At 34.4% G+C, this 27,494-nt stretch overlaps 5 protein-coding genes across 8 annotated transcripts; 2 read left to right on the forward strand and 3 right to left on the reverse strand.

Annotated features, from left to right (window-relative positions):
* Positions 1–532: 532 nt before the first annotated feature.
* Positions 533–7,756, reverse strand: LOC119634436. Its single transcript, XM_038028604.1, has 2 exons — positions 7,749–7,756; positions 533–1,382 (listed from the first exon to the last, which is right to left on the reverse strand). The coding sequence occupies exons 1-2, from the start codon at positions 7,754–7,756 to the stop codon at positions 533–535; spliced, it is 858 nt and encodes a 285-aa protein (XP_037884532.1).
* A 1,241-nt stretch (positions 7,757–8,997) lies between these two features.
* On the reverse strand, positions 8,998–10,403 carry LOC119632090 (probable ATP-dependent RNA helicase ddx17). The gene is made up of 2 exons (XM_038024817.1): positions 10,287–10,403; positions 8,998–10,205 (listed from the first exon to the last, which is right to left on the reverse strand). Exons 1-2 carry the CDS (start codon positions 10,296–10,298, stop codon positions 9,081–9,083), a joined length of 1,137 nt encoding a protein of 378 aa, XP_037880745.1. The 5' UTR covers positions 10,299–10,403; the 3' UTR covers positions 8,998–9,080.
* Positions 10,404–12,082: 1,679 nt separating this feature from the next.
* LOC119634437 (extensin-like) lies at positions 12,083–15,162 on the reverse strand. Its single transcript, XM_038028620.1, has 2 exons — positions 15,121–15,162; positions 12,083–12,631 (listed from the first exon to the last, which is right to left on the reverse strand). Exons 1-2 carry the CDS (start codon positions 15,160–15,162, stop codon positions 12,083–12,085), a joined length of 591 nt encoding a protein of 196 aa, XP_037884548.1.
* A 434-nt stretch (positions 15,163–15,596) lies between these two features.
* Positions 15,597–20,290, forward strand: LOC119632073 (FAD synthase-like). 4 transcript variants are annotated; one of them, XM_038024787.1, is made up of 4 exons: positions 15,597–15,739; positions 18,624–19,282; positions 19,379–19,729; positions 19,808–20,290. In XM_038024787.1, the coding sequence occupies exons 2-4, from the start codon at positions 18,647–18,649 to the stop codon at positions 20,072–20,074; spliced, it is 1,254 nt and encodes a 417-aa protein (XP_037880715.1). In that variant the 5' UTR covers positions 15,597–15,739; positions 18,624–18,646; the 3' UTR covers positions 20,075–20,290. The 4 variants fall into 4 exon arrangements, with proteins under 4 accessions (XP_037880715.1, XP_037880725.1, XP_037880706.1 ...); XM_038024797.1 differs by lacking the exon at positions 15,597–15,739 and adding an exon at positions 17,004–17,584; XM_038024778.1 differs by lacking the exon at positions 15,597–15,739 and adding an exon at positions 17,641–18,178.
* A 115-nt stretch (positions 20,291–20,405) lies between these two features.
* LOC119632040 (atypical kinase COQ8B, mitochondrial) lies at positions 20,406–22,854 on the forward strand. The gene is made up of 4 exons (XM_038024728.1): positions 20,406–21,964; positions 22,040–22,232; positions 22,292–22,462; positions 22,531–22,854. Exons 1-4 carry the CDS (start codon positions 20,493–20,495, stop codon positions 22,717–22,719), a joined length of 2,025 nt encoding a protein of 674 aa, XP_037880656.1. The 5' UTR covers positions 20,406–20,492; the 3' UTR covers positions 22,720–22,854.
* Positions 22,855–27,494: the final 4,640 nt, after the last annotated feature.

The following is a 27,494-nucleotide window of genomic DNA, read 5'->3' on the forward strand; positions in this document are numbered from 1 at the left end:
ATTTTCACTTAAATATATTTTCGTTTTTTGTTCCTTTTTTTGTTCGTAAAGGAAAACATCGTTAATCTGTGAAAGTGTAAGCGCTTTTGTGTTCGAGTTGTTTTTCTGTACACAAACATTATGTGCAACATTCAAATCGCCCGGTTATGCGCATTCATTTAACATTTTTACTATTGCTGGCGGTCAGTCTGTCTCTTACTTTGAATAATTATTCGTCGTTCTGCTCATTTCTAATTAGGTTATGTCATTTTGTTGAAAAATCACGGAAAGAGATAAAAAGAGGAAGTAAAGCTAACTTTTAATATATGTTGTATGTGACGTATAAAACAAGCAAATGAAATCATATTCGTTTTTTATTTATTTTCTTCTTTTGGAAATGGATGACAGATTTATTTATTATTTTTGATTTGATTTTTTGCTTAAAGTAATTTCTGCGAGTGATTCTGATGAGCTCGTTTTGATCGAACTTGATGAACACGAGCGCCTTCAATAACTTTACTTAGATATTACTTTTATCTAGTCTGGCATAATCTTAAGGTCTTCCTCTACTTATTATGGTGTAAGTAGTTTTCTGGTTCGGTATGTACTCGTTAAGATTTAAACTGAACGGAATTGTTTGTTGATTGTTATCTTTAGTTTCACGATTAATGCGATAAGTTTGTTTGTACGGTGTAATGGCAGCGGCATATGTGGCTAAGCCATATGGCATTTGGGGGGCGTGAGGAACATCAATTATCGGTGTAGGAACAGGCGTAGGTGTAGGGATATTAGCTGGTATGCCGTTCAAAATGGATGGGGATCGTGCTGCGGCATATTCTATATTGCTGTTACCTTGGGTTAAAGCAGGCGGCGGCGCATAATTATTTTGAGATGTTAAAAATGGACTGATGGGCACTATTAAGGGTCGCGTAGGAATCAACTGCAAATATTGAATACCATTGTCTCCATTAACTGCATGAGGTAAATATTGCATTAATACTGGCGAAGAAGTGGCCACAGGAACGTTCAGTTGTTGAGGCTGATGATGATGAGGATGATGATGATGATGAGCATTCTGTAAGGGCGTAAAATTGTGCTCCATTTCCGGTAATTTAAATGACGGCTTAAAGGATGTATCAAACGGGCCATTCTGAGGATTCGCCGGTGACGCATTCGATATCATATCATAATTGGTTGCGTAGACATTTAGCGAATGCAACTGTACGTCTTGATTCAAGGACTTAGACGGATTTTGCGTTTGCAATTGATTTTGATTATTGATTGCAACATTCGATTTACCAGAAATTTCTGGACTTGAGACGGGGCCACTTGCACTCGGTTTTAGCGAAAGGGAAATAAACGCAAAGATATGTAAGTAAAATTTACGGCAATTTTTTAAGAACCTGCGTTTAAAAAATAGAAAAATAATGTTAAATTGACATAATCGGACATGGCCGACTCAAAAATACTCTACACAGCTTTTCCAATACAATCCTTCAGTTTTCTTATTCACAAAATTTCAAAAATTTCATCTTCATTACATACAAACGATTACTTTTCCTGCACGTGGTCCATATAGCTGATACAACGTATGTCAAATAATCCTTGCTGACCAATTATCAAAATAAAATATTAAAAAGTGGGCTTTGTTGCTATATAACCTTTAAGGTTTTTCTAAGAACATTTACATAAGCAGAATTGCTTCAAAATATGCTCGTCATTCCATCCAAATTTTCCACTTTCTATATGCCATACGCCAAGGTATTGCCTTTTCGTTGACATCTTTCTAAACAACAACAAGTATGGAAAATGGGAAATTTACGTCAAATAACGACTTTTTTTTTTTTAAATAGAACGTTTTGTATGGGAATAGGTCTTTAAAATTCTCCGATCGCAGCGTATTTCATCGTTGGACTGGGATCTGTCGGCCTAGTGAATTTCATCAAAATGAACTCGAAAATTGTGGCATGTACATGTGAACACAAAAAGGCTTGGACAGACGGACAGACTCGTTTAAATCGAATTAGAAACTAGTAAGCTAAGCAAGCCGCTACCCAAAAATGGTGTAGCATGCAATGCAATAAGAAACTGAGCATAATAATAAATTACACTTTTTATTATGCAGCGCCTTAATATAGGCTTTAAAAAAATGTTGAAGAAAAAACTTTTTTTTTGTGAATGAAAAGAAGAAGATTTGCGTCGAAAACTGTTATTTTATAAATGTTTTATTTTATTTTTCGTTTTTCATATTCTTTTACATAAATTTGCATATCTGGATATATTATTTTTTTCATCCAATCTATGCTTTTGATCCTTACATATTTTGTTTGATGTCACACAAATTACTTTTATTTCAAATAAAACACACGATTAGCTTTACCCGGCTGCTCCTCCACCCATGAAATAATTTTTTTATTAACTCAGCGTTTCGATTGACAAGCAGCTTTTATAACGATGTTGCCCGCCGTATTCACAACAATTTTCTGCCACCAAATATTCGCAAAATAATAATTTTTCTTCATGTAACTAATTTTCCATTCCGAGTAAAACTAATGATACAACTAACCACACAACCAAATAGTATCAAAAGTGTACGATTAATATTAATGGTTGAATCGGGAGAGGAAAGCAGTTTATTTTCAATTTTTTTTTCAAAAGCATATAAAACCAGTAAAACATAACGAATAACTCGAACGCAGATCAAGAAAAAACTTGTCTGTATCGCAAAAAAAAAAAAAAAAAACAAAATGAAAATATTTACCAATTAGAGGTCAATGTTACCCATTTAATCACTTACAGCATGCATTTACTTGAATAGAAATTTATTTTAATAACAATTTGACATCACTGAGGTAAAGGCATTTGTGTCTTAAACCGGTGTATACGTTTCCTTTAATTCAAGCAGCGGTTCAATGCTCGTCATATTTGCGCGTTGGATGAAACTTAGTAGAGTGTAATTGTTAAGCTATTTCCATGTCATTATTGTCAATTCATGTTCAACTTTATATGGAACAAAATGAAAATCCAGAAAACGTTAAGCTTACGTCTGTCGTCAATACTTGTTTATTTACTTATTTCCGTCTGCCTGACAGAAATTGCGCTTAAAACTTCAAAACTATGCGTTTCCATCTACACACACACACACACACACACACACACACACACACACACACACAAACATGCATGCATACATACATATGTGATTATTTATCAATAAACATTATATATAATAAATAAAATTACAAATTTGAAAAGTTTTCTGATTTCAGTAAAAGCTGATCGCCGCTATCGGGAAAAAAAAAAGTTGCGATGAAGTTGCTTTTTTATGCTGCTCGCTATTTGATCTATATTCGCACAAGCCAAAAAGTATACTATACAATAGTAATGGCAGGCTTTTTATATTCCGTTATCGAAAGCTTACATAAGTTTCCGCCCAAACAGACGTCAAATTAATTGCGTAATATATGTATATATGAAAAGATTTGACGAATAATTCTTTCTTTTGTTTTTCTTGTTAAAACTTCAATAATACATGAGTTTATTGGGAAAACAATATGAGAGATGACGGAATAACGCGAAGCATAAATACTTTTTAGTTCCTTGGAAGAGTGAAAAATCTCCTTCCTCTTACTTTGCTTTAAACAGCGTTTGAAGATGACTTCATAAGCTAATATTTACGAATTTAAAAGCTGTAATGAATGTCACCGTCAATGTCAATATAATACTAACCCATGTCAAAAATGGCATAAAATATATGCGTTTCGGCGGAGTCGATTTAACGGAGTGTCTGCCTGTCAAGCCTTTTTTCTTGTCCGAATTCAATAATTTTCTTAGCATTCAGAACGAAAGATGAACTATTTAAATGCAATAAAGACGAATTATTTAAATATTGTGTCAATATCATGAAATGTTTTTTTTTAGCAACATAGCGATATTATGCCGAAGGCACTTATATTAGTTTGGCAGCCATCTACCCACCGATCCATTTTCGCACTTGCTCAACTTTGCCGACCAGCCGTGCTGCGCCGATCTGAACAAGCGTTAATAAGCAGCCGTCATATCTGGTGAGTACGCTGATAGACCTTCTCATTCGAGCTGCCCGGACAACTCTTGCAATACGGGTCCAAAAAATGGCATTTTCATTTAATTCGTGTCGCCCGTTTTAAACCGTTGAGAGCAAACCTGACAATTGGAATATGATGGAACAGCACCATCCTTAGCCTCTGAACATGTTTGGTGGGCTTGGGCAGCAGATTTCTTCAAATAAGCAGCAAAAGCAATGAATTTGCAAGAAGAAGAATTTCAAGCGCGCCGTGATTAGCGCCGGCGTACGCTATATAAATCAATAATATGAAATGGAAAGCTATTATTTTCCGTAGAGGAAGATCCAAACCATTGAATTTAACCATTTTGTACACTGGTATTTTCCATATTGTTATCATTTTTACCTGTGTCAGAAGTCACTGATCAAAATTTTTGCAAACACCAAATAAATAAATAAGAAAAGACAAGAATATCTCATATACAACACTATTCTAGGTATAAAATTACACACCATTACATAATATTTATAATTAGGATTCTTAAGGCTCTCTGCCTCCTTCTGTTATGCTCACGAACACTTGAGAAATATAGATTTATTCTCTTCTTAACTAAGTTAATAAATGGTACTATTACCCACAATTCGACCAGATTACCTTGTGAGATAAACTTTAATGTCCGTAATCGCTTCTCTAGGCACTTCATCTTCATTAAGCTTAGTCAATGTAAATATAGTTATGAGCCATTGAACCCGTTCGAAGTGGCTTGCAGGCACTTAAACAATGTCTATCACTTAATCTTAATGTAGGACTCTTTAAAGTCTATCAGAGCAACTTTGCTTAATACACGCGATTTGTCTATGTCGTAATGATTCAAAAATTAACTGTTGTTGTTTACTGTTATTGATTGCCAAACTTTTGCATGTTTGCAATGGTTTAGGGATTCACTTGCAATTTGGATCCTTACCGGTTGTAGATATCAGAAGATTAACTAAATCCTTATCTGCTTAGTTAAACCAATAATATTATATTATCAGAATTCGCGGTTAAATCATACGGATAATAATTATGGTATGTAGTTGACAGGTTGACCTTTGGTTTCGAAATTATATCCTAAGGGTGTATTAATCAACCAATTAACTCTGTATGACAACTGTAAATGTCCATATATCCGTCTATCCTTCCATCCTTCCATCCGTCCATCAGTCCATCCGTCCATCCGTCCATCCGTCCATCCGTTCTTGTGGGATTTCCTCATAAATGTATTATTGTTGTATTTTAGAAAATATTTTTCTCATTCTGTTAAACCCTGTCATTATAGCCTAACCGCTGGCTAAGGGTTGCTGCGCAAGTGTGCTTTTACTACCAGGGCTAAGTAAAGCATTTCTGAGTAATTCATTAATTTTAACCATTAGTACTATATATATTCTTATCGGACGATGTTCTCGCTCTTGACGTTTTTGGTACAATTATTGCTCATATGAATTGTTGCACTACATAAACCACCTGCCTCTTTCCGTTGTTGTTGCTGTCCGCATTTTGAATGTGGATATGTGGCCAGTGTAAGAACAATCGTAACATTTCACACGTTTTTATTTTTGTCTGATCAGTTAGCTCCATCCTTGTGGCGATGAAGAATCATATTTCGTTCTGTCACATATTCGTTGCTTCATTTCGTTATATGCACCGCATGTGATAATATCGTGCAGGAGGTCATTGCAGGAATGGTCGTTATTTGAAATTTTCTTTTTCCAATCAGATTTGTTAACACTATTATGTTTATGTATGGACCGGGAAATTTCGTTTTCGAGCAGGGCGATGATATGTGATTTATTTGCGGCAATAGTATATGAAAGGGTCGTGATGAAAGATGGGTAAAGTTAAACTAACAGTGGCACGATAGGGATTGAAGTCGATTAGTTAGTTGCTTGCTGCGAAAGACATCGCGCTTCCATCACAATTATTTTCAGACCAAATATTCATCTTTAATAGTCTGGCAAAAATCGTTACAACTTGACAGAGAAGTTTCGGTGAATTATTTATACAACTCGAACCTTACGACGACCTATACGGCTGTCATTTCGCTTTTGCAGCAGTCCATCGAGAATTCAAGCCTGACTTGAAAAGAGGTCAATGAAGATTGCTCGATTTCATTTTGCGCTCAAAAGTCCAAGAGCTTCTCCAATGCTAATGCAAAGTAGTGAAAATACAGTTTATCAATCGCCGCACATCGGCAGCACATATTTTGTTAAATAAAGTTCCGTTAATACATCAGGAAAATATGTTTGAATTTTTGGTGAAAACACTGGACGTACTTTCGCTTTTACTTAATTACTTAATTTGCTAAAACATAATTTCAATTATATTATCATCAAATATCATTTCAATTATAGTACATACGTTTTCGATAATGACGATAATGACTTACCCTATATATATATATATATATAAATATAATTTCAATTGGGGTACATTCGTATATCGTATAATATATTTTCGATAATGACAATAATGATTTAGCCTGGCTGTAACTATCTATGACGGGAATATAATAAAATACAATGTAGCGGTTAAATCTTAGACGAATTTCTTAACTTCAACACAAAGCAATTTCAAAAAACTTTTGTTTCAAATTATAATTTCCTCTCTGTAGATTTGTTCTCTTTAGCTGCGTTCAGCGCTTTTACTCTCTAAATGTGTTTGATTAAATCACGGCGCAATGGGTAAACGTCATGCAAAGCAATTTAAGAGAATTTTAAACGTATGATGAGAAAAAGGAAAAGTATAATCGCGATAAAAAAAAAAATTACTTTTAATTTTCAATAAACGGCGGGATTTCAATCAAAACACAATTTCTCGCTAACGCTTGAATATTTTGACTCATATACAAGATGTAAGTTTCACAAATTGAAATACGATGTTTTTATACCCCACACCGCTTGTGGTGGTATAGAGTATATTAAGTTAGCGGTCTTATGTAACACCCAAAAGGGCTTAAGACAGAATTACCTCTTATCATACCAATCTATTCAGAATCATAATCTGAATTGACCTAAGCCTGTCTGTCCGTCTGTCGGATTGATGTCTGTTCATGTATGTTTGCGCTCAAGCTACGGGTTGCAATTTTTCAAATATTTTGATAGCTTATGAACGCTATTGAAAATGGCTCGGATCGGTCCACTTTTTCGATCACTCTCCATGTAACGCCAAATTTTGAAATATTCTTATGTGGAATAATATTGCAATTTTCAAAATTTCGCAGCAAAAGTGACTCAGTAGTATTACTTGGGCACCGGCTGGGGCAATTTTTGAATCAGCTCCCATGTGACGAAAATTGAAGTTCATACGACAAAAGGGTATTACTTCATAATGAAAATTATATCGCATTAGTAATTTAACATCAAATAGTCAACTGTACCAAATTTGGACTATGTCGGCCTATTTTTTGGATCCTAAATAAAGTTATCCACGAAAATTGATCCATTGTAGACCAGAAAAGTCGAAGTTTTAATATGTGGTGATGAAAATTGATCCATAATATTAATTTTATACCAGAATGAATTTTACAAAATTTGGACCATATATGTCTATTTTTGAATCCGTTGTGTGTTTGGGGCCGCTATTTTTGATGTGTACGCACATCAAAAATATGCCTTTATACCGAAAGAAGATTTAATTTTTGTAAACATGTTCGACAATGTGATGTAGGGTATTTAATATCGGCCTTACCTTACCATAATGTTCTGATTTGTTGAATGCGGATGAAATGCTTATGAACGCATGTTCATTTACACTCAATAGTTACGTATACATTTTTGAAATTACGAAATTGAAAAAATTTGGCACATTTTTGAGATATAACTACCATAGTTACAATTTCAGGCGTAGCAGTTTGAAAAGCAGTTATCGATATTTATATAAGCATATAAAAGTTCGAATCTTTTGTTCATTGTGAATGGATTTTTAAAGAGATAAGGCCCAATACCGCCAACCCTACCGTCTCCACATCGCAGCTTTAAATTAATTTTTTGCTATTAATTAAAGTGTAGCGTTTTTCGCCCATTTTGAACGCGGACCTGAGCTATGCGTATTTTCGGATGTAGTCTGTGATCGCTAACTAGGAACACACACTCATTCGTTAAGTTTGACAATTCAGTTTCAATTTGAATAACTGTCAGCATACAGAAGCAGGCAAACAGACAGATAGACAAATGGACAAGTAGCCAAAGGAAATCACGGAATTAGAGGAGCTTAAATACTGACCAACATTATAAATGCAATATAGTATGGATTCTGTGAATGAAACGAACGACCCATCTAACAAATTCATCTGGGCCGTGGGTGTAAAACTAACTATTAATTGTTAACCAAATTGTTAAAGAAGTCAAATCAATAACTAGTTTTATGGACGCATCCACTAATGCCTACGCACATCATTGCTTTCTAATTTTTGCCGATTTTCTTTTTCTTTTTTCAATTATAATAATAATTGATCTTCATTGCTTGCCCTTTAGTATTTTTCGATTTATTCATTTTTTTTTTTTTTTTTTTTTTTTTTTTTTTTTTTCAATAAAAAAACACTTTCAGTTTCTCTCGAAGAGACTATTTAATGCATATATAATGACGTTGTGGTTGTTCTTGTTGTTGTTGTTGTTGTTGTTATTGTAGTTGTTGCCTACTGAAAAAGAATTGTTGAATTCAAAATGTTATACATGTTCGGAGACTGCCAACAACTTGGTTCGAGAAAGTTTTACTATACACATTACGCATATGGTAAGATTAGTAGATTAGTGGATATCACTGCGACTGTGAGATGAATTTAAAGCAAAACTATTCTTGTCTTTTTTATTCAAAGAAAGACGAAAAACTTTGCATCGTTTATTAAAACTAAAAAAAAAATGAAAAATAAAAGAAGAAAAAAAAAATGAAAAATAAAATATATAATAATACAAATTAAATAACAAAATGAAATGCTACTTAAGAGATAATATTAAAATTATATATGCTTTTGATTAATATATGGCGGAGCGGGATGCATTCTAATGGAATTCCATTGATCGCTTAGTGATGTGAAGTATCGTAGTTAACGTTGGATGGCAAATACGCTTCGCTGGGAGCTGAAGGCCCGCCAATATAAGTGGATTGTGGGTCATGTTTTTCATTGGATTGATAATTGTGCTCCTCAGCAGCTTGTGATTGTCCGCCATACTCATACGGTTGATCACTTTTTGTCGCCGAAGACAAACGCTGATCGAACGGAGCTGTATCATAAGCATAGTCGTTATCTTCGTATTTCGTTCCTAAAAATGTGGACGGTGTGAACGACGTTTTGAAATCGGAGACTTCTGCTTTATTTCCTGATTCTATTATGCGGGTATTCAAAGCTTGATACTTGTGAGTTGACAATGCGCCAAAGTGACCTAAACCTTTATGGCCGATTGCATAAGATGGCTCATTTGGTAGCGTAGCTTGTGCATGATACCTTGGCGAATAAGAGTAACCGACTGACGCTAGAGGCGAACCGTAACTGTTGATTGATGACGCGTATGATGGAACTGGATGAGTATTGACATGATTAACGCCAGCGGCGAGATGGGTGACAGTTATTTTAGGATTGCTGGCATAATAGTTAGTATTGTAATCACTTTTGAGATAGCCGTTTAAGCCTTTTGTATAACTAGGACCGCTGGATAAGCCTCTAACGTCGTTAATATGACCAATGTTTAAATTCGAGCTAAATATTGTATGAGGCTTATGAGCACCAAATGTGTATCCAGAGTAACCATGAGACCCTAAATCTGGCCTATCATGGCCATTATTCGCCATATTGCTTGAGTAGCCGTAACTACCTGTATGAACGCCATTTAATTTATTATCGCTGGCGTATCCATTTCCCCGATAACCGTTCGATAAAGTAGAAGAATAGTCGAAATTATTGCCTGATATTGTAGATCCGTGACTGCTACCGTGATTGGGATAACTATCGTAAGCCGTTATTGCCGGACTAGGTGGCAGATATTTATAAGACGGTCCGTGATAGAAGCTCCCGCCATTATCTAAAATAGCTTCACGCTTCAGTTTAGTTTCTCTAATTTTGTCAGAGTCCAGTATAGAGTTTTTCATTATTTCCTGTAACTTGGCCTGACCTAACAAGGTTTTTAAGTATATCACGCACATAAAGTACAACTATCAAGAAAAATTAATTATCAATAATTATAGGCGATGAAAGTTCAAAATTGCGTTTCAAATTTCAAATGCGGAACTTACATAAACTTTCATTATATCCTGCTTCCTGTAGTCCTGTTTCCGAATTTTATATTACAATATCGATCCCGTTTCAAAATAATCTTCACGTTGGCAGTTACAAAGTCGATAGATTTATGTTACAACAGTAACCATATGACGTGAATTTATACTATTTTGAACATAAAATCAACTTTTAACGCCGTAGTCCGTACGATAATCGAATTTATCTCTCATATAATACACAAAAGCATGCTTATCAACCAAGCAACAATTTTATTTGTCTACCGTTCAACCAATTCGTAAGGGTGGCAGTGAAGAAATCAAATTAAAACTATGTTCTCTTCGTCGCTTGGACCGAACTTGCTTTTCATTACTTTCGCTCTTTTTCTCTTTTGCGGTAATATACGTATGTATTAATTTGCCTCAACTTATATATTCACTGACACTTTTTTTTTTTTTCTTTTTTTTTACACTATATGTATTATCGCCACTATCTCTACCTTTCATTACAATATATTAAATATATATTCCCTTGAAATCACATTGTTTTGTGCTTTCTTTTTTCATTTAGGCGGCAGCTCCCTGGGAGGCAAATGGTCAAGCAAAAAGAAAAAAAGGTGTGTGTGTGTACTAGTAGGTCATATCTCTGCGTTCAGCTAGAAAATAGGCGTGATCGGCTGAGTGCCATCTCAGGCGGAGTAGACGCAAGATCACTTGTATATGCGTACGCGAAGAGTAGAGAAAAAAAATTGTAATGCATAGCCGCCGAGTATGCCGAGCCTATGGGTTCTTGTTGGTGGTCTTCGCACAAAGACGCAATTACTTCCGCGCATTAAAAGGCAGTTCATATTGTATAATTTTAATTTGTCCGTTTGATGTGCGAGGGGTGTTTACGATTCGTCCTAAGGCGAATATATATTTCTCAATTGTTTTTTGATTATGTTACTTTAATAAATTTGGATTGATTTGCATATGTACATATATATATTCGTGCGTTTGTTCAACAAGATATTAAAAAAAAAATGTTGGAATTGCGGAGCTTGTGATCTCCCAAAACTGTATTCGTTTGTAGGCGCTTTACGTTTGCGTTCAACTGAGTTGAATGTTATTTTATGCTCCGGTAAACTGACCGTACACTTCAATTTTTATGTGGTTTAAATATTTACGTACGCGCATGTGTATTGCTTGTTTGATTTTATTTTCTTTTCTTTTCGGCATTTCGTCTCTTGTGTTAAAGCCAGAAATTTTTGTTTTTCAGGTTATTCAGGTGGGGGGGGGGGACAGATACTTGCAATTATAAGGATTGACTAATCGTACGAATAACATTTGTTTACCTTCACTGGATATTAAGTACTTGTGTCTCTATGTGTATGCATGTATGCATGTGTGTTTGTGTAAATCGGCGCTATAGCAAAGGCAAAAGTTTGTTAAGGCTTCTTAAAGAATAGCATCAAAATGAAAATAATGCCTAAAATTTGAGTTAAGATTGTTTTTTGTGTTTTTCGAGAAAGAAATTAACCTGTTTTTGTATAACACTGCGTATCCTTATGCCATAGATGAGAATCCTGCAAGCAGACATTATGTAACTGATTAAAGACTATCTACAAAGATGTTTGTCCAAAATTAATGGGACAATGTACACCGCAGGCCTCACAATAAAGTTCAATATCAGCCAAGTGTTAATTGCTAACAATTAGCAAGAAATTTATTGATTTTCTTTCACTTAATTCAGACGGTGAGCGTGTATGATGTCTTTTCCATGTCCGTTTTAATAAATATCATGTCTTAACTAATGCTTTATCTTTACTAAAGGATGATTAATTGTTTTTATATAAGCCGTAGGTATAATTTGGTGACATATATATTAAATTATTGTTATTGTTAGGAGGGTATGGATCATTTACGTTTCCATTCGGTGAATTGCTTTGCGTTTCATAAACTGGCTTAGAAAGTGGCATCGCGTAGGCAGAATTCGAAGTTCGGGTGTCGCTGGGAGTTTGACTGCCTTTGGCATGATCAGGCGGATGGCGGCGATCATCGTTCAGCGCAAAACCTATAAATTGTGATGGCATGAAAGGCGCTTCCATCCGTGTAGTGCGTCTTGGTGGAATCGGTATTATAGGTGGTGGTAGAGGAGGATGAGGATTTGGACCAGTTGGGGGAGGAGGGAAATGATTGAAAAATGGACCAAGACCGGGATACAGGGGCGGATATAAAGGCAACGGATTAAAACCGAAATGAGTTGGCGGTTGCAAAGGATATTGATTCGGTTGAAACATTGGATAGCCATATCCAAGCTCAGGCGGGAAACCTAAATTTAAAGGAGAACGCGCTTGCTGTTGATATTGCGGATGCAGTTGCTGCTGCTGATGCGGATCGTGTTGTTGTTGCTGATGATGATTCTGTTGTTGTTGTTGTTGTAATTGTTGCTGTTGTTGTTGTTGTTGTTGCTGCTGTTGTTGTTGTTGTTGCTGGTGGTGATGTTGGTGTTGGTGTTGCTGCTGCTGCTGCTGCTGCTGGGGAAAAATTTGAGGACCAGTATTTATTAAATTATGAGGATCCCTATGTGCTTTAAATTGATCATTTTGAAAGTTTCCTGCCGCAGCTATTGACTGTCTGGAGTTTGAATTCTGGTTTGGCAACGCTGGCATATAAAACAAGTGAAACATATTGCCTGCAGCATTATTATATTTTGTTGCATTCGTATCGATGTGGGGATTATATTGAAATTGCTGCTGCTGTGCCGCTGCAGGTGAAGGTAGCGGTGGAAGATGGGGCTGCCCATTAAAATTCTGATTTGGATTGTTCTGATATAAGCCAGTAAAATCCTGTTGCGAGCCCCTAAAATTGCTTAGGGACAATTCGCGTTTACCATGTCTAAAGGACGAGTTTATTGCACACAGATTGAAGGGCAATTGCAATAAGTACATCAGCCACAATAGACGAAAAAAACGCATCCTTTTTTATTTCAATAAATATTTCACTTTTCGCTTATATAAATATAGTATTTTCAGTTGTGCACAGTTAACTGTATTAAAATTAATTTACAACTGTTAGTTTTATTATAATTCGCTGGAACTTTTATACCAAAATTTAAATCTAATGTTGACAGCATTTAATATGTGTAATATTAGGAAACCTGAACAGGGCCTTGACTCTTATTGTGAAATACGATCCAGTGAAAATGTTATGTTATCGTCTTTGTAGAGGAAATACATTTCCCGTGAAGTCTTGTAACTGATAACTCCCGCCATGCAGACACAGACATACAAATGCCGAAGCGCAATGCAATAGTTTCACTTTCAAGAGCTTAAGGCATCAAAGAAGATATAAATTACATCACTTTATTACAAACAACAATTGTAATAAAAGAAAAGAAAAAAGATCAGCAAATAAAACAAACGCCCAGCAACGCATGATTTGCAAATAATTCAAAAAAGAGTGAAAGGTTTTAACTGATAATTAAAGAATTCGAAACTTATTATTATTATTGTTTGTTGTTATATCACCAGAAGGCTCCTTAAAGTTAATTTCAAATTGATTTTTGCCTAATGGTTAAATGAAAGTAACTTTCTTGAAAGCCAACCGACCGACCGACCCTAGGCTGAAACGGGTAGCAGTGTTAAATTGTTATTGACATGATTATAATCTCTTTCTGTAAACGATTTAAAGACGTGAACGTTGCTTTTTAACTGCATTAAACGTTCACTTTTTATGCTTGATTCACTTCTGCCGTTTGCTTGCCTGCTTGCCTGCTTGCCTGCTTGCCTGCTTGCCTGCTTCCCTACTCGCCGTCTGCCATGTAATAGGGGCCACTAGGTTTAACCATCTGTTCGTTATTATCATAATCATTTCTATTTTGCGGAAGTAATTGCCCTCGTCTGCGCGTAAACGAAAATCTTTTGCAAAACAAATTGTTGTTCATTTAGTAAAGGGCTCTACTGAGCAAAATGATATCATAGCGCAGACACTAAGCGTGCGCTTTTTTCGCATGAGTCAGAGTCTCTTTTGCTTTCTACTTCTATTGTCAACTTTAATATGTTCGAAATATTGGAAACTATGGTTAACTACCATATAGATTAAAAAAAAAAAATTTTTTTTAAATGGTTTATTTACACGAAGAACGCAAATCGCTTCATATGCATTGAGTTTTATGCAGGCGCAACATAAAGTTGCAATGTTGTTTGTTTTCATTTAATTAAAAATTGCGGATAGCTTGGTCTGCTGGCAACTCATCGGAAGATATTTGTAACCGAGTTTTATTATTATCGCTTAAAAACTAAAAGAATTTTAAAAGTTGTTTCGCAAACTAAGATTCCTTCACTCAGTCAATTGTGAAAATCGTCTACGCTTGAAATCATATTTTTATAAGATTTGCTAGCTCTGTGCAATTAATTGTATACATATATATTTGCTTAGTACGATTTAATTGATTTGCAAAAGCAATCATCAACGCATCAGTTAAGAAGTAAGAAATTTCAATTTTCAAAAGACTGACGCAGTCTTTTAAAACGACTCAATATCTTTGATACTTAAGACAGGAAAACGAGCAGGAGGTTGTGTTGACGCCAGTAAAATTATATAATTTCTTTAAATAATATATTTTGTCCTTCGACTCATTTGAAGACAGGTTAAAAAGGCGCCTATCTCATCTTACATTCCCATATCGGATCTTTAAAGATTAAATACATTTCAAATAATTTAAAAAAATTATTATTTTCGTAAAATTTTTTTTATTTTTTTTGTACACGCTTCAGCCAATTTGCATTGCTGACCGAAGCAGAATTATTTATGTACAATGTCTTATGATGAAGTTACGAGAAAAAATTAAATATTAAGAAAAAAAATCTCTTACCTTGTTCACTGGGTCATTTAGATAAAGATCCATGCCAGCCATGAACCTAAGATGACTCGAATACCAATATATGCATTTTTTCAAACAAAATGACATAATTTACTTGGTAACCGGGCCAACTTAGGTCTGATATAAGTTACATTTAATTTCCTATAAAAGATATGATGGTTGCTTTGTTAAAAGTAACACTGCAAAATAAAAATCTAAAAATAGATTTCAAACACCTCTCCCCGCCTTATCACCCTCTTCCTTAACTTTTTCCTAAACATCTAATCTCAAAAGTATATGCAGGCACCAGTAGATAACACAAGAACTCTTTCCTCTTATCAGTCATACGTTAGACATTTTACTGCGAGTCGAAATTCTCCTAATGAGTTACTGATAAAAAAAGAAGAATAATTAATATAAAATAGATCAGTTCCGAATTTAGTCTAGTTGTGGTATTATTATTGCAATGCTCTAAAGTAAAAAAACAAAACAAGTAAAAAAACAAAAAGTCAAACAAGTGCTCAGTAGATAATTGAATCAAATGAATTAGTATTCAATATGCATTTGATTCATTTGAAATATGTGTGTGCGGTTTAATGGCGAAAGACCAAAAGCAAATGATTTGACAAACGTAAATCTAACTCGAATAATTAATTTATGTTATATCTTAACAATAGTGTCCCCTATGATTGGTGACATATATAGGCTATATATATATATACATATATATATAATTGCGATTCCTATCAGAAAAAAAAAAAAATAATAATAATAGTAACAAAAATAAATAAATAGTAATAATAAAATAAAAAAAAATCGTAGTTTCTTGATAATCTTTCAAAATCTGGATATTTTGTGGTATTCATTTTAATTGTGGGACTTAATTGAAGGGATTTTTCATCATCATGCATTATCTTCATTTTACTTTTCAGTTTCCTGTCTTCTCGATCAATAATATTTTGATTTCTTTTTGACTAATTCGCCGTCCAGTTCAACTTTAATTTCCTTCATTTCTTCTTCTTTGTTTTGGTCAATTATTTTTTTAAATTTTTTTTAATTTTTTTACATTCCTTCTCATTCTCAGCAAATTGTTGTTTGGCGGCGTCGATTGCGACGGTTAATATCGACCTTAGTCGATTTTAAAGCTTCTTTTTATTTTAAAGAAGAAAATCGTATATACATGAATATATAAAAATCATACATCTTTTCTTCTCCATATATGAATTCGTGTTAGACATTTAATATCGCGACAAATTTTTGGAAGTTCCATGTATGCTGATTTTTCACGTCTTTAGGTGCAACTTCATCATGTGATAGAGCGTTAATTTAAAGGACTTTTATATGATTCTTTTCAATCAGTTTTGTTGGAGTCTCTTTATTGATTTCTAATAAGTGTTCAATGATTGCTAGAATCTTTTTTAATAAAATAAAAAAAATTATGGGAAAACCTTGTTGAAGACAGCTAACCCCTGTTGGGTCCTTATCTAACATTTTAGTTATGTACTCGTTTTTTATTAAAATACTCGGATTTTCAACATACAAAGGGCTGATGTGAACAATTCCACTTATCTTTTACTGTTCAGGGTCCTGCCAGTAATCAAGCATTTATTTTTGCCGCCAGCGAAAATTCACGGTCTACTGATATTTTTTGATATTTTTCATAACCTAATGGAGATTGGTTGGGATTTGTATTGTCAAATACTGCAGTTATTGTGGTTTTGGTCTTCTCTGCTTAACCATTGTGACATATTAAATGCTTCAACAAATCTCAAGTGCGGTAGAGTTTTTAATAAAGCCGAAAGCCTTAGATGCTAGTGCTTTAAGACTCTAGTCTTAGAATTTATTATCTGCCTAAAAATTTATAATAATAATAATAATAACAAATGCTTCAACGAATTGTTCGGTATTTACCAAAGATTTAAAGTGTTCAATACAAACATATGGACAAACTCAGTAAAAAGCATAAACTCCGAATCAAAATCATGGACTTCGATTTACCCGCCATAAGATTTGAGACGGTCAATTAAAATGGATGTAATTATATAATCAATAATTTAAATTGATTTCAAATATCAAAGCGTTAAAATTGTTAAAATGTTCCTTTTGTAAAAACTTCTATACTTCAATTTCATAACGATACAAATGTTGGTTTTTTTCGTTCAGCGATAACTTTCAGAAATCTACCATGGATGTATGACATTATCTTTAAGAAAGACGAATCTACTGTTTTCTTTCTTGTTTTTCTGGCCTTTTGTTATACAAATGCCATCCTATTCCAAACATGTGTAAACACGCCATCAAAAATTGTACGAATTATTATTTAACTTGTTCTTCGTCTTCAAAGGCCATCGAAAGAGCTAACAAGAACTGATTAACGTGATTTTGTTGCTGTAACGCTAGTACCGTGTGCGTTTTGTTATTGCAATAAATTTACTCGAGTCTACCATGTTTTACAACACTGCACATTTAAAATGTGGTGAGAGTTAAAACCCTAAAACTACACAAATTAATGAAATTGGGAAACACTAACCTAATATAAATTGAATATATTGATATCAGCTGCTGTAAGTGGACAAATGAATAGTGTAGAAATATAGATAGTAGCGTTGACGCACGAGTGAGATAGTAGAACTAAAACGTACATTATAGATTAAATTTTTTGAAAATTAAAATCTCGGGAAAAACATGCAAAATTATTTTGTTGAAATTATAATTTGTTAAAGGAACAAATTGTGCAATCGTTTCAAGAAGAATTTCAAAATTCTAGACCGAGAAGGAATTTTTTCAAAGAAATTTTCGAAAATCCTAAGAAAGAAATAAAAAGAAAATTAAGAATATTTTTTTTTTATTGCTTTTACGAAGAAAGTAAGTTAAAGTTAAAATTTGATTGCAAAATTGAACAGTTAAGTTATAAAGTTCATTGCTACATAGCAATGATTTCTCAAAGACATCAATAAAAGTTATATTTAACAGAAATATAACACATTTATCTACAACATACACACCTATCTTAAACCTTCTTAAAACAGCAAACTAACAGATTTTCATTGGGAGAAGAGAGCGAAATGATGTAAGTACAATACAGCGGTGAAAACCAATAACAAAGTGTGTTGTAGATGTTGTATTTGTCCTAAGACGATCGTGAGATATCCGCATTGTCCATAACTTAATTGTTGTGGATTAATGCAATTGACAGGTCCAATCAAAATATATATGAAAAAGTTCCTATAATAAAGTTTTTGAACATTGTCAGTTTTTCGAATTTGAAATAAATTTTGTTTCTTACGTTATGGGTAGATAGACCGATACGCTGAGTTAATAAATGATATCGTTTTCCGGCATTCGGTGTAATGGTACCTAACTTTTATTAATTAATTAATTCGCGTAAAAACCACATACGGAGTGTGTAGTTGGAAATATTAATCAATTTTATGATAATTAATTTAATTACATATTGAGGTTACTAAAATTCTGGAAATTTTAATCAAAACGATATGTATATTTTTTAAATGAAGGTACTTGATTGCAAACTTCGATAATGGAAGGGGAAACAGAAGCATCAGATTCAAAGAAGAAAACAAAGCCAAAACCAAAGCCGAAACCGAAACCACCACCAGAGCCAATAGTGTACCTCGGAAAAACTGCTAAAACTAATGCTAAACTTTTAAAAGCAAAACAACGGGTTCCACCTCAAAAAAAGCCAGAAAAAAAAGAAGAGAAGAAAGAGGGCGAGGAAGAGCTTCCTCCAGAGAAAAAAGAAAAGGAAGAGAAAAAAATTCAGAAATCGCAGAAAAAAGTATCTAAAGCAAAGGCTAGAGCAAAAAAGAAGTCCGAGGACGCCGAATTAGCGCGACTAGTTAAAAGGCAAGAACTTAAGGCGAAATATAAGGAAATTATAAAAGTACGCGAAAAACGCAAGAAGAAAGAAGAGCCGGAGAAAAAACTTTGCACTATAACAAAAGGTAAAGCAAAATCTGCGGTCGAAGAAGATAAGAAAACTAGACCTGGCTCAGGCGAAAATCTTAAAGACACAATATATCACGACATGTCGATGGATATAGATCCCCAAGAGCATCGCCCTAAGACAGAACCCGAATTATTATTGGTACCAAAATACTACAAATTCGAAGAGATTAAAAGCAAAGTCGAAGCTAAAGAAGAGCCTTTGAAAGAAGTAAGTGAAACCTTCCTTCGATGCCGAATCTTAAAAAGAAACCTGAAAAAAAAAAATTAATTAATTAATAAACGCGTTATTGTGATTTTCATACAGCTTTTTAGCAAAACTTTCCAAATGTATAAAGCCCAGGAAGTGATGCTTGCTTTTAATGGCGGCAAGGACTGTACTGTCATATTGCATATGCTCGATCAGTTTTTTCAAAAGAATCACTGTCTCAAACATCTTAAAATACCTACATTATTTATAACGGATCCAGATGGCTTTCCAGAGGTTGAGGAATTTGTTAACGATTGTGCGAAGTTATACAATATTGAATTAATTAAAATGCCAGGTACTATTAAAGAAGCGCTAGATGGAATTTGCAAAGAGAAACCGTTAATTAGAGCCATATTTATGGGCAGTAGGCGAACTGATCCCCATTGTCAGGATTTAAAAGTAATGCAAGTAAGTTTGTTCATAAAAAAGAAAAAAGGGCAGATACTTGTCGTTAAGGTAACTTTTAATAACTTAATATAATTAAAGCCCACAGATCCCGGTTGGCCACCATTAATGCGTATTAACCCTATTCTTGACTGGACGTGCCGCGACGTGTGGCAGTATATGTACGTATATAACGTGCCCTATTGTATATTGTACCAAAGAGGCTTCACTTCGATTGGTAACAAGAAGAACAGCAAACCCAATCCTTATTTACGAATAATCGAATCTACTACGGGACGTGTTTTGGATTATCGCCCTGGACATGAGCTTTTAGACAACGATAATTTGGAACGTGCTGGTCGCGTTTAGTTTAAACGTCTTCCTTTTCCTTTACCTATCTTCTTCGAAGTTAAACTTCACCTTTTTAACCACTTCATAAAGACTTACGAAGACAAGCAATCATAGTAGTTAAGTTTCAATAACTACAAACTAGCTAACCAAATACTTTTTTATATAGCTTTACTTTAGAAAAAATTTTTAACTGTAAATTGCCAATAAAATTTTAAATTATCCTATAAGTATAGTATGCCATCTTTAACTTAATTGGGGCAATCGGTTGTTTGGTAGATTTTATGGTAACCCTGTTTTTATGTAATGTCGAATGACTTTATTGTATATATTAATTCTCTAAAAAACGCATTTACTCCCCAAACCGTTTATACATGTTTAGCAGTTAAACGAAAATTCGATTAGAACGAGGGGAAGATAATTAAGTGAACAAAAGGGAATGTCTCGTGCAGGACAAGATGTCCTGGGTGTATTGCGCGGTATAGAAATGGTTATAGAAGCCGTCCTGAAAGAGCGGAGCAAATCCTGCAAGCATATCTGGATTAATTCAAGTTTACGAGAAGTAATCGAGAAAAATTTGAAATCGGGATCTGAATATATGCAAACCGCAACTGGAAATCCAATGGGTGAGTTAAAAAAACTGCAAGAGTTAATAGGAGAAACGGGTGAAAGAACTTATGTAGTTACTGAAGGACTGAGGCAGTTGGTTGGAGCGAAAGTGAGTCAGGAATTGAGAATGCGTCAAATAGTAGATAATCCCAGGGAAATAAAGGTAGGCGGTAAAGTATTGAATGCATCAGACAATATTAGTCTGCATAGAAATGTCGACGCTGCCAACTTAGATATATCATCAATAACCTTGGAGGAACTAGAGGAAATATTATCCAAACGCCACAAGGATCGAGAAATAAGTTTGCGCACTACGGCTACTAAAAGTAAACAAATAGTTAATCTACAGAAACCGCTTGAGACATTAAATCAAGTAAGGAATTCAGAGGCAGTTGAGGCGGCAAGAACGAATAAGTCAGGTGATGAAACTCTAAGAGCTGACACCAAATATGTAAAGAACGTTTTGTCGTTTGTTGCTGGCGCTCAAGCAAACTTAAGCTCAACCAGTCAAATCGAATTGCCTACTTTAAGTAAAGTAGCCAAACAGAGGCGTGTTCCCGCCAGTCGTCTGGGTAGAATGGCTTCGTTCGGCGGCCTGTTCGCGGGCTTGGGCTTTGGCACTATAAATGAGTTAACAAAGGGTGCGCTTGGATTAGGTGGTTCGAAAAATATGAAAGAGGCTTTATTAAGCCCTGCCAATGCTGAACGCATAGTAGATACCCTGTGTAAAGTGAGAGGTGCTGCTCTAAAAATTGGTCAAATTTTAAGTCTACAGGATTCGAATGTCGTTTCTCCTCAGCTAGCAAAAGCATTTGAGCGTGTCCGCCAGGCCGCCGATTATATGCCTGATTGGCAGGTGGAACGTGTTATGTCCACCCAGTTGGGGGCGGAATGGCGTAATTTATTGCAAAAATTCGATGAAAAACCGTTTGCTGCTGCTTCCATAGGCCAAGTTCATCGAGCAATCCTTCAAAACGGTATGCAAGTAGCTATAAAAATTCAATATCCCGGCGTAGCTCAAAGCATAGAAAGCGATATCGATAATTTAGTTGGTATGCTAAAAGTGTGGGATGTCTTTCCTCATGGTTTCTTCATAGATAATGTGGTTAAGGTAGCTAAACGTGAACTGACTTGGGAGGTAGATTACACGCGTGAAGCTGAATATACAGAAAAATTCAAGGAAATGATTGCAGCCTACTCAGAATATTATGTGCCTATAGTAATTAAACAAATGACGACAGCTAATGTCTTGACCACAGAATTGGTGCCGGGTGTGCCTTTGGATAAATGTTTCGACTTAAGGTGGGCAAAAAGAGGGAGCCTTTTATAAATTGTATGTAAGTGTACGCAATTTAATCATTGCTTTTTCAACTTTAGATATGAATATCGTAAACATATTGGGGAGTCGATCTTAAAGCTTTGTCTACGCGAATTATTTGAGTTGCAATGTATGCAAACTGATCCAAATTGGTCAAATTTCTTGTATGACGTCAAGAGTAAACGACTAATGCTTATCGATTTTGGTTCCACTCGATTTTATCCGAAAAAATTTATTAAAAATTATAGAAATGTAAGCAGAAAAACTAGGAAGGCAATGAAATGAAATGGTACTGAGAAAGTTACTTTCAGGTTATCATAAGCGCTGTAAATAACGATCGCCAAGATGTTTTAAAGATATCCCGCGAGATGGGTTTTCTTACTGGCTACGAAAGTAAACAAATGGAAGAGGCCCATGTAGACGCTGTAATGATCTTGGGTGAAATGTTTCGTTGCGAGAGTGAATTCGATTTTGGTCGTCAGGTAACGGCTAAGCATGAAATAACACTACGACTCATTTTTGATATCACTGTTTTATTTTTCTCCCTTAGAATATTACTGAACGAATTGCACATTTAGTTCCCACAATGGTCGCTCATCGTTTATGTCCTCCTCCTGAAGAAATTTATTCCATCCATCGCAAATTGTCAGGAATATTTCTATTGTGCGCTCGCTTAAACATTAAATTAAATTGTCGTCCTCTTTACGATGAAATTGTTATAAGTAAATTTAAAGAATGAAAACAAGGTGATTATATATAAGAAGTAAGTGCCAGTGATATATAACGATTTCAACTGAGGAATTTTAATTGATAAGGTTGCAATAGCGGTAATAAAGTTTTTATTTTGTTATGTAAAAGATATTTTCTACCTAAATTTTTGTCTTATGTCTTAGCCATTGCCCCTTGGCAGTTTTGAATTCTCACACTTTAACCTCAGGATATTTGTGATGTTGAGCAGGGGAAGTTTCTCTAGTACTAGTAGAGAACTAGTATTACCAAATGAAAATATATTATAAGTTTTTCTTAAAACTGCCTATCTAACAATCTGTGGGAAAATAGTGGGCACTTTTAAGAATAAAAAATAATTCAAATAAGCACAAAGCCTTATTTGGCTTCAAAAAAAAAAAAAAAAAAAAAAAATGGACTCTCGCAACATCAAGTAAATTAGTAGATACAAAAGATTCAGAATCTGAAGTTGCTAGCAAATTATTGAAATTGTGGAGCGCATAATCCTTTTTGATTCTATCTATGGTCAAGCACTCAATTAAGACTTGAATAGAGTTACTGTAAAATTCACTAAGCCTTTCGTATGAATGAAAAATAAATCAAATTGCATATGTTTTCTATGTTCAGCGCTAATTACCTGACATTAATATTCTTCAGCATAAAGAGTGACAACTGAGTGAATTGCAATAAAAAACAAAAGAAAATTACTTCATGTATATGCAAAAACAAATCATCCTTGTATTATGAAAAAAGTCAAATGTTAGTTTAAAATATTTACATGGGTACGAATGTGGAACATTTTTATTTAGTTTCAATAAATATCTTTCATACCGTCCGTATGACAAATTGATTATTGTTTATGGATTCGTTTAGCTTAGTATATTACATGAATATATTCGCACGCTGATAAAAACTAAGAAAATCTAACATGATTTAAATGTATGGCTTGTGCTTCTGCGTATATGTGAATTCTATCATATAGACGAGAATTAAAAAAGGGATAAATGAGAAGTGATTTTCGCCATGAGGCAATACTTTTATATATATTTCAATATCTTAAACTGTTATATACCGTATTTTCCGGACTATAAGACGCATCGGACGATAAGACGCATTTCAAATTTAAAAGATGATTTTCAGAAAAATGTTTTTTAATGTTATTTTCGGATTAAAATATTTATTTATTGTTAACATGACTCGTACTACCAATTCATTCAGCTCATCTTCATTCTCGGCACCACCATTCGTGTCGTTAATGTCATCGTTCGTATTACTTTCATTTGAATTATTGTGGCCGTGTCTCATGTACCTCAAATTTAGGGACGATTTATTGAAAAAATATTTTAATGTTACCTTCGGAACATAAGATGCATCCAAAATTTGAGTCCATTTTCCTATGTAAAATGCTGCGTCTTATAGCCGGAAAAATACTTTATAATTTCTAGATATATGAGTAGTAAGTCGATCAAAAGCAAAGCTTTAATCGTTATCAACTATGTATTATAAATTGTCAAAACTCTTGATTGTTATACAAGAATTTCGTGATATCGGCTATCGTAATCGAATATGCGGAAAGTCATCTTAAATTGTCAAACGTTAATGGTAAGTTTATGACTTATTTTGAATCTGCCAAAAGTTGAAATAATTTGGTGGCATAAACTTGACTTGACATAAAATTTAAATCTTTTAAAAGTGGATCGTTCCGGAACATTTTTCAAAGGCAATGAATCATCTTTGCATTAAACATAATACACATACACTTATAACGGAAGCTTGAAATTATAAAGCATTTGAGGTATATCAGATAGTCGATTAGAAAGTTTATTAACGTTTATTGGCTCTTTAGATAGCTCTAGAAAATGTTTATACCACGCATTACCTTAACATATTTTATAGGCCACAAGTTATAGTATTTCGTTTATGGTTGTGTTGCTAGCAGCATCCGTTACGTGTTCTTGGCAAATCTCCTTACTGAATGCTATTGCAAGCGATAATTCTCCGCATTCATGAGGTGATTGTAAGTTGATTACGTTGTCTGAACTGTAGGCCTTTCAAAACACACGCGGGTGGTCCTGGCGAACGTTTTTTTAAAAATGTTGTAGACAAATATGTGATAAAATTCGTGGCGTTTTTCAAGGTTGTCTGAGTTCTTTCTACATAGTGGGTGTGTATGTGAACATATTATACACATTTCTACTCAATCAAAGAATGTGAGGGTAAAAATTTCAGTTTCCTAGCTGATAACTGCAATCTAAAAGAGACCCTGATCTAAATATTAGTCCAAATTTATTTTATAGTTATCTGTAAGCTTAAAGCCAGTGCAAAGATATGTCTGATCGTTTAGCTGATATTCCTACTTTTGAGAAAATACTTTGCGTTTCCTTTTTACACATTGAGTAATTGTGGTGTGGACGGTAAAGATTCGCTCTACGATATTACTTTCTCACTTCGTATACATCATTTTCTGCTCTTTATATAAAGACAAAAATACACAATTAAGGTAATTTGGTTGTTCTTCTTTTTTATAGCCATCACCGAGGGATGAGGGTTGCCTGCATTTTGTCAAAATGTTTGAAACGGTCATAAGGAAGCATTAGAAACCCCATAAATTGTATATATTCTTGATCGGCATGAAATTCTAAACAGCTCCGTCCGTCCGTCCGTCCGTGCCATGTCTGTTGCAAACATTCTCCTGACCGCAGAAATTAAGCGACCGACTTTAGGTTTAATAGAAACGTTAGAAGTCCTTACAGGCTCGTTAGGTATTGAGAATGGGTCAAATCGGTCGAAGGAAATGGCATGCCCATTGTGTCACGTAAACAGAGGATATTTCGGTTTATCAAAAGGAGTGGGAAGATAAATCTATTCATGCCATCCAATACTATAGTGTATCAAAATGTAGGTTTACAAAAAGTGCAGAAACAAGCTTCGAAGACTCCATAAAAAATACACATTCTTCGCCAGTTGCCAATTTGGAATGCGCCAGGACATAATCGTCTGTTCGACTGTCTATATATCTGCCTGCAGAACCGTGTTGTATTTGCGGTAGCGAAAATAAATATATCGCTTACAAATTTGTAAAAGAATTTAGAAGTTTCCCTAACTTTTCAAGGGGCACGCCTATAACGGCCACACGTCTATGCGACAAAAATTTTTATTTTGAAAATAGAGAAAATCAGCCGCGCCTACACCATAGAGTATGAAAATTTAGTTCTTTTAATTTTGTTGTCTTTTTTAGGCTAACGGGGATGGGTATAAAAGATTCGGTCACGACTGAATATCATTTTCTTATTTGGTTCCGTTTTTTTCTTCTTTTTTTGTATTCCTTCGTCCTTTCGTTAGCTACCTTTCAAAAACGTTTTGTAACGAAGAGACACAATAGAATGTTACCCGAAATAATTAGTATTCACATTGTTGTTACTTGTATATTCCCAAGTACCTAGGAGCACTTAACACATATATATAATTTAAATTATAAATGTAACGCTTTTTATACCCATTGCGGATGGATGGGTTGTATTCATTTTACCACAATGTTTGCAACATTTAGAAGGAGCCCCCAGGCAAGCCATAAAGTTGATTTATTCCTGATTAGGGGCAAAAATGTGGATCGATCCAGACTTGGGTGCCCCTCTGTGTGTTGTTAACAATCTCCTCGTCGCAAATATTAAAATATCCTGTTCAAATTTAACAGATATATTGAAAGTTCTTGTATGCAGGCTGGTATTGAAAATGGAAATAAAACTTGTTGGAAGATCATCTAAAACTTTTAAAATCCATTAACTAATAATAATAACTTTGAAAAAATGGCCCGGACCACGGCGGAATAATAACATCGTTACTCCTTTAATATACATTTTAATATGACGGCTATATAAGGAAGCAAATCACGTACGGTTGCCAAGTAATCCACCAACACATGTATCGAACTAGAAAAAGGATCGTTAGATATAAAATGTTAATTATGACATCGTCATAATGACATTATGAAAAACTAACATTTAATTTAGAAGCAATTTTCACCCACGATAATCATACGATAATAATATTAATAGCATTGAGTTAAATTCAGTTTTCTTTCGACTTCAAGGCGTAGGAGTAGAGACATAACCAATAATCAATTATTAAATAATTTACGCAGCTTTTTTTATTTATTTCATTATCATTCAAATTGCAGCTTCTTTCCACGTGAAATGCATGCGTGCATTCAATTGATTTGCGGCTACGCCCCAAAGGCTTAATTTTTCTAAAGTCGACTAAGTACAATGAGTATATAAAGTATAAATTACAGATATAGATTGACTGAATATACCTTGAAATGATTTAAAGCTTTTCTATTAATATAACGCTCTTGACGTAATCAAAATGACGCCGGTTTTATTTGTGGTTCGATTGTACCTTTGGGCTCCAGTTTTAAAAATCACTTTTCAAATGAGAATTGTCGATTTTCAATATACGACGTAGGACTCTACATTCATTGTGGGAAAATTTGTAAAATATATATGTTAATCAATATTTTCCCCGTCATTTTCTACAACATTCTACCATATTTTTGGAAACATGACTCTATCGTGCCGAAAGAACTTAGATTGGTTTCGCACTTCTTCAACTTTGCGAAGCTGCATGCTAGCCCATGCCACTCTGCATCGATCTAAACAGGCGATATTCTGAATGCGCCATGTCTGGCGAGTAGAACTTCCTATTCGATCTGCAAAAAACGGCCTAAATGGCATTTTCAGTCAATTCGTGTGGTAGCCATTTTAACCGCCATTGTTGATCTATTTTTCC

Source organism: Glossina fuscipes, unplaced genomic scaffold (genome assembly GCF_014805625.2).
Source record: "Glossina fuscipes isolate IAEA_lab_2018 unplaced genomic scaffold, Yale_Gfus_2 0, whole genome shotgun sequence".
Classification (NCBI taxonomy): Eukaryota; Metazoa; Arthropoda; class Insecta; order Diptera; family Glossinidae; genus Glossina; species Glossina fuscipes.

Bases quoted from the DNA above. Each gene is read 5' to 3' on its own strand.
- LOC119634437 (XM_038028620.1), bottom strand. From the start codon at position 15,162: ATGGCTGGCATGGATCTTTATCTAAATGACCCAGTGAACAAG. The intron at 12,632-15,120 runs GTAAGAGATTTT...GATCCGCATCAG, and splicing joins TAAATGACCCAGTGAACAAG to CAGCAGCAACTGCATCCGCA.
- LOC119632073 (XM_038024787.1), top strand. From the start codon at position 18,647: ATGGAAGGGGAAACAGAAGCATCAGATTCAAAGAAGAAAACAAAGCCA. The intron at 19,283-19,378 runs GTAAGTGAAACC...ATTTTCATACAG, and splicing joins AAGAAGAGCCTTTGAAAGAA to CTTTTTAGCAAAACTTTCCA. The intron at 19,730-19,807 runs GTAAGTTTGTTC...ATATAATTAAAG, and splicing joins AGGATTTAAAAGTAATGCAA to CCCACAGATCCCGGTTGGCC.
- LOC119632040 (XM_038024728.1), top strand. From the start codon at position 20,493: ATGTCTCGTGCAGGACAAGATGTCCTGGGTGTATTGCGCGGTATAGAA. The intron at 21,965-22,039 runs GTGGGCAAAAAG...TTTCAACTTTAG, and splicing joins GATAAATGTTTCGACTTAAG to ATATGAATATCGTAAACATA. The intron at 22,233-22,291 runs GTAAGCAGAAAA...AGTTACTTTCAG, and splicing joins TTATTAAAAATTATAGAAAT to GTTATCATAAGCGCTGTAAA.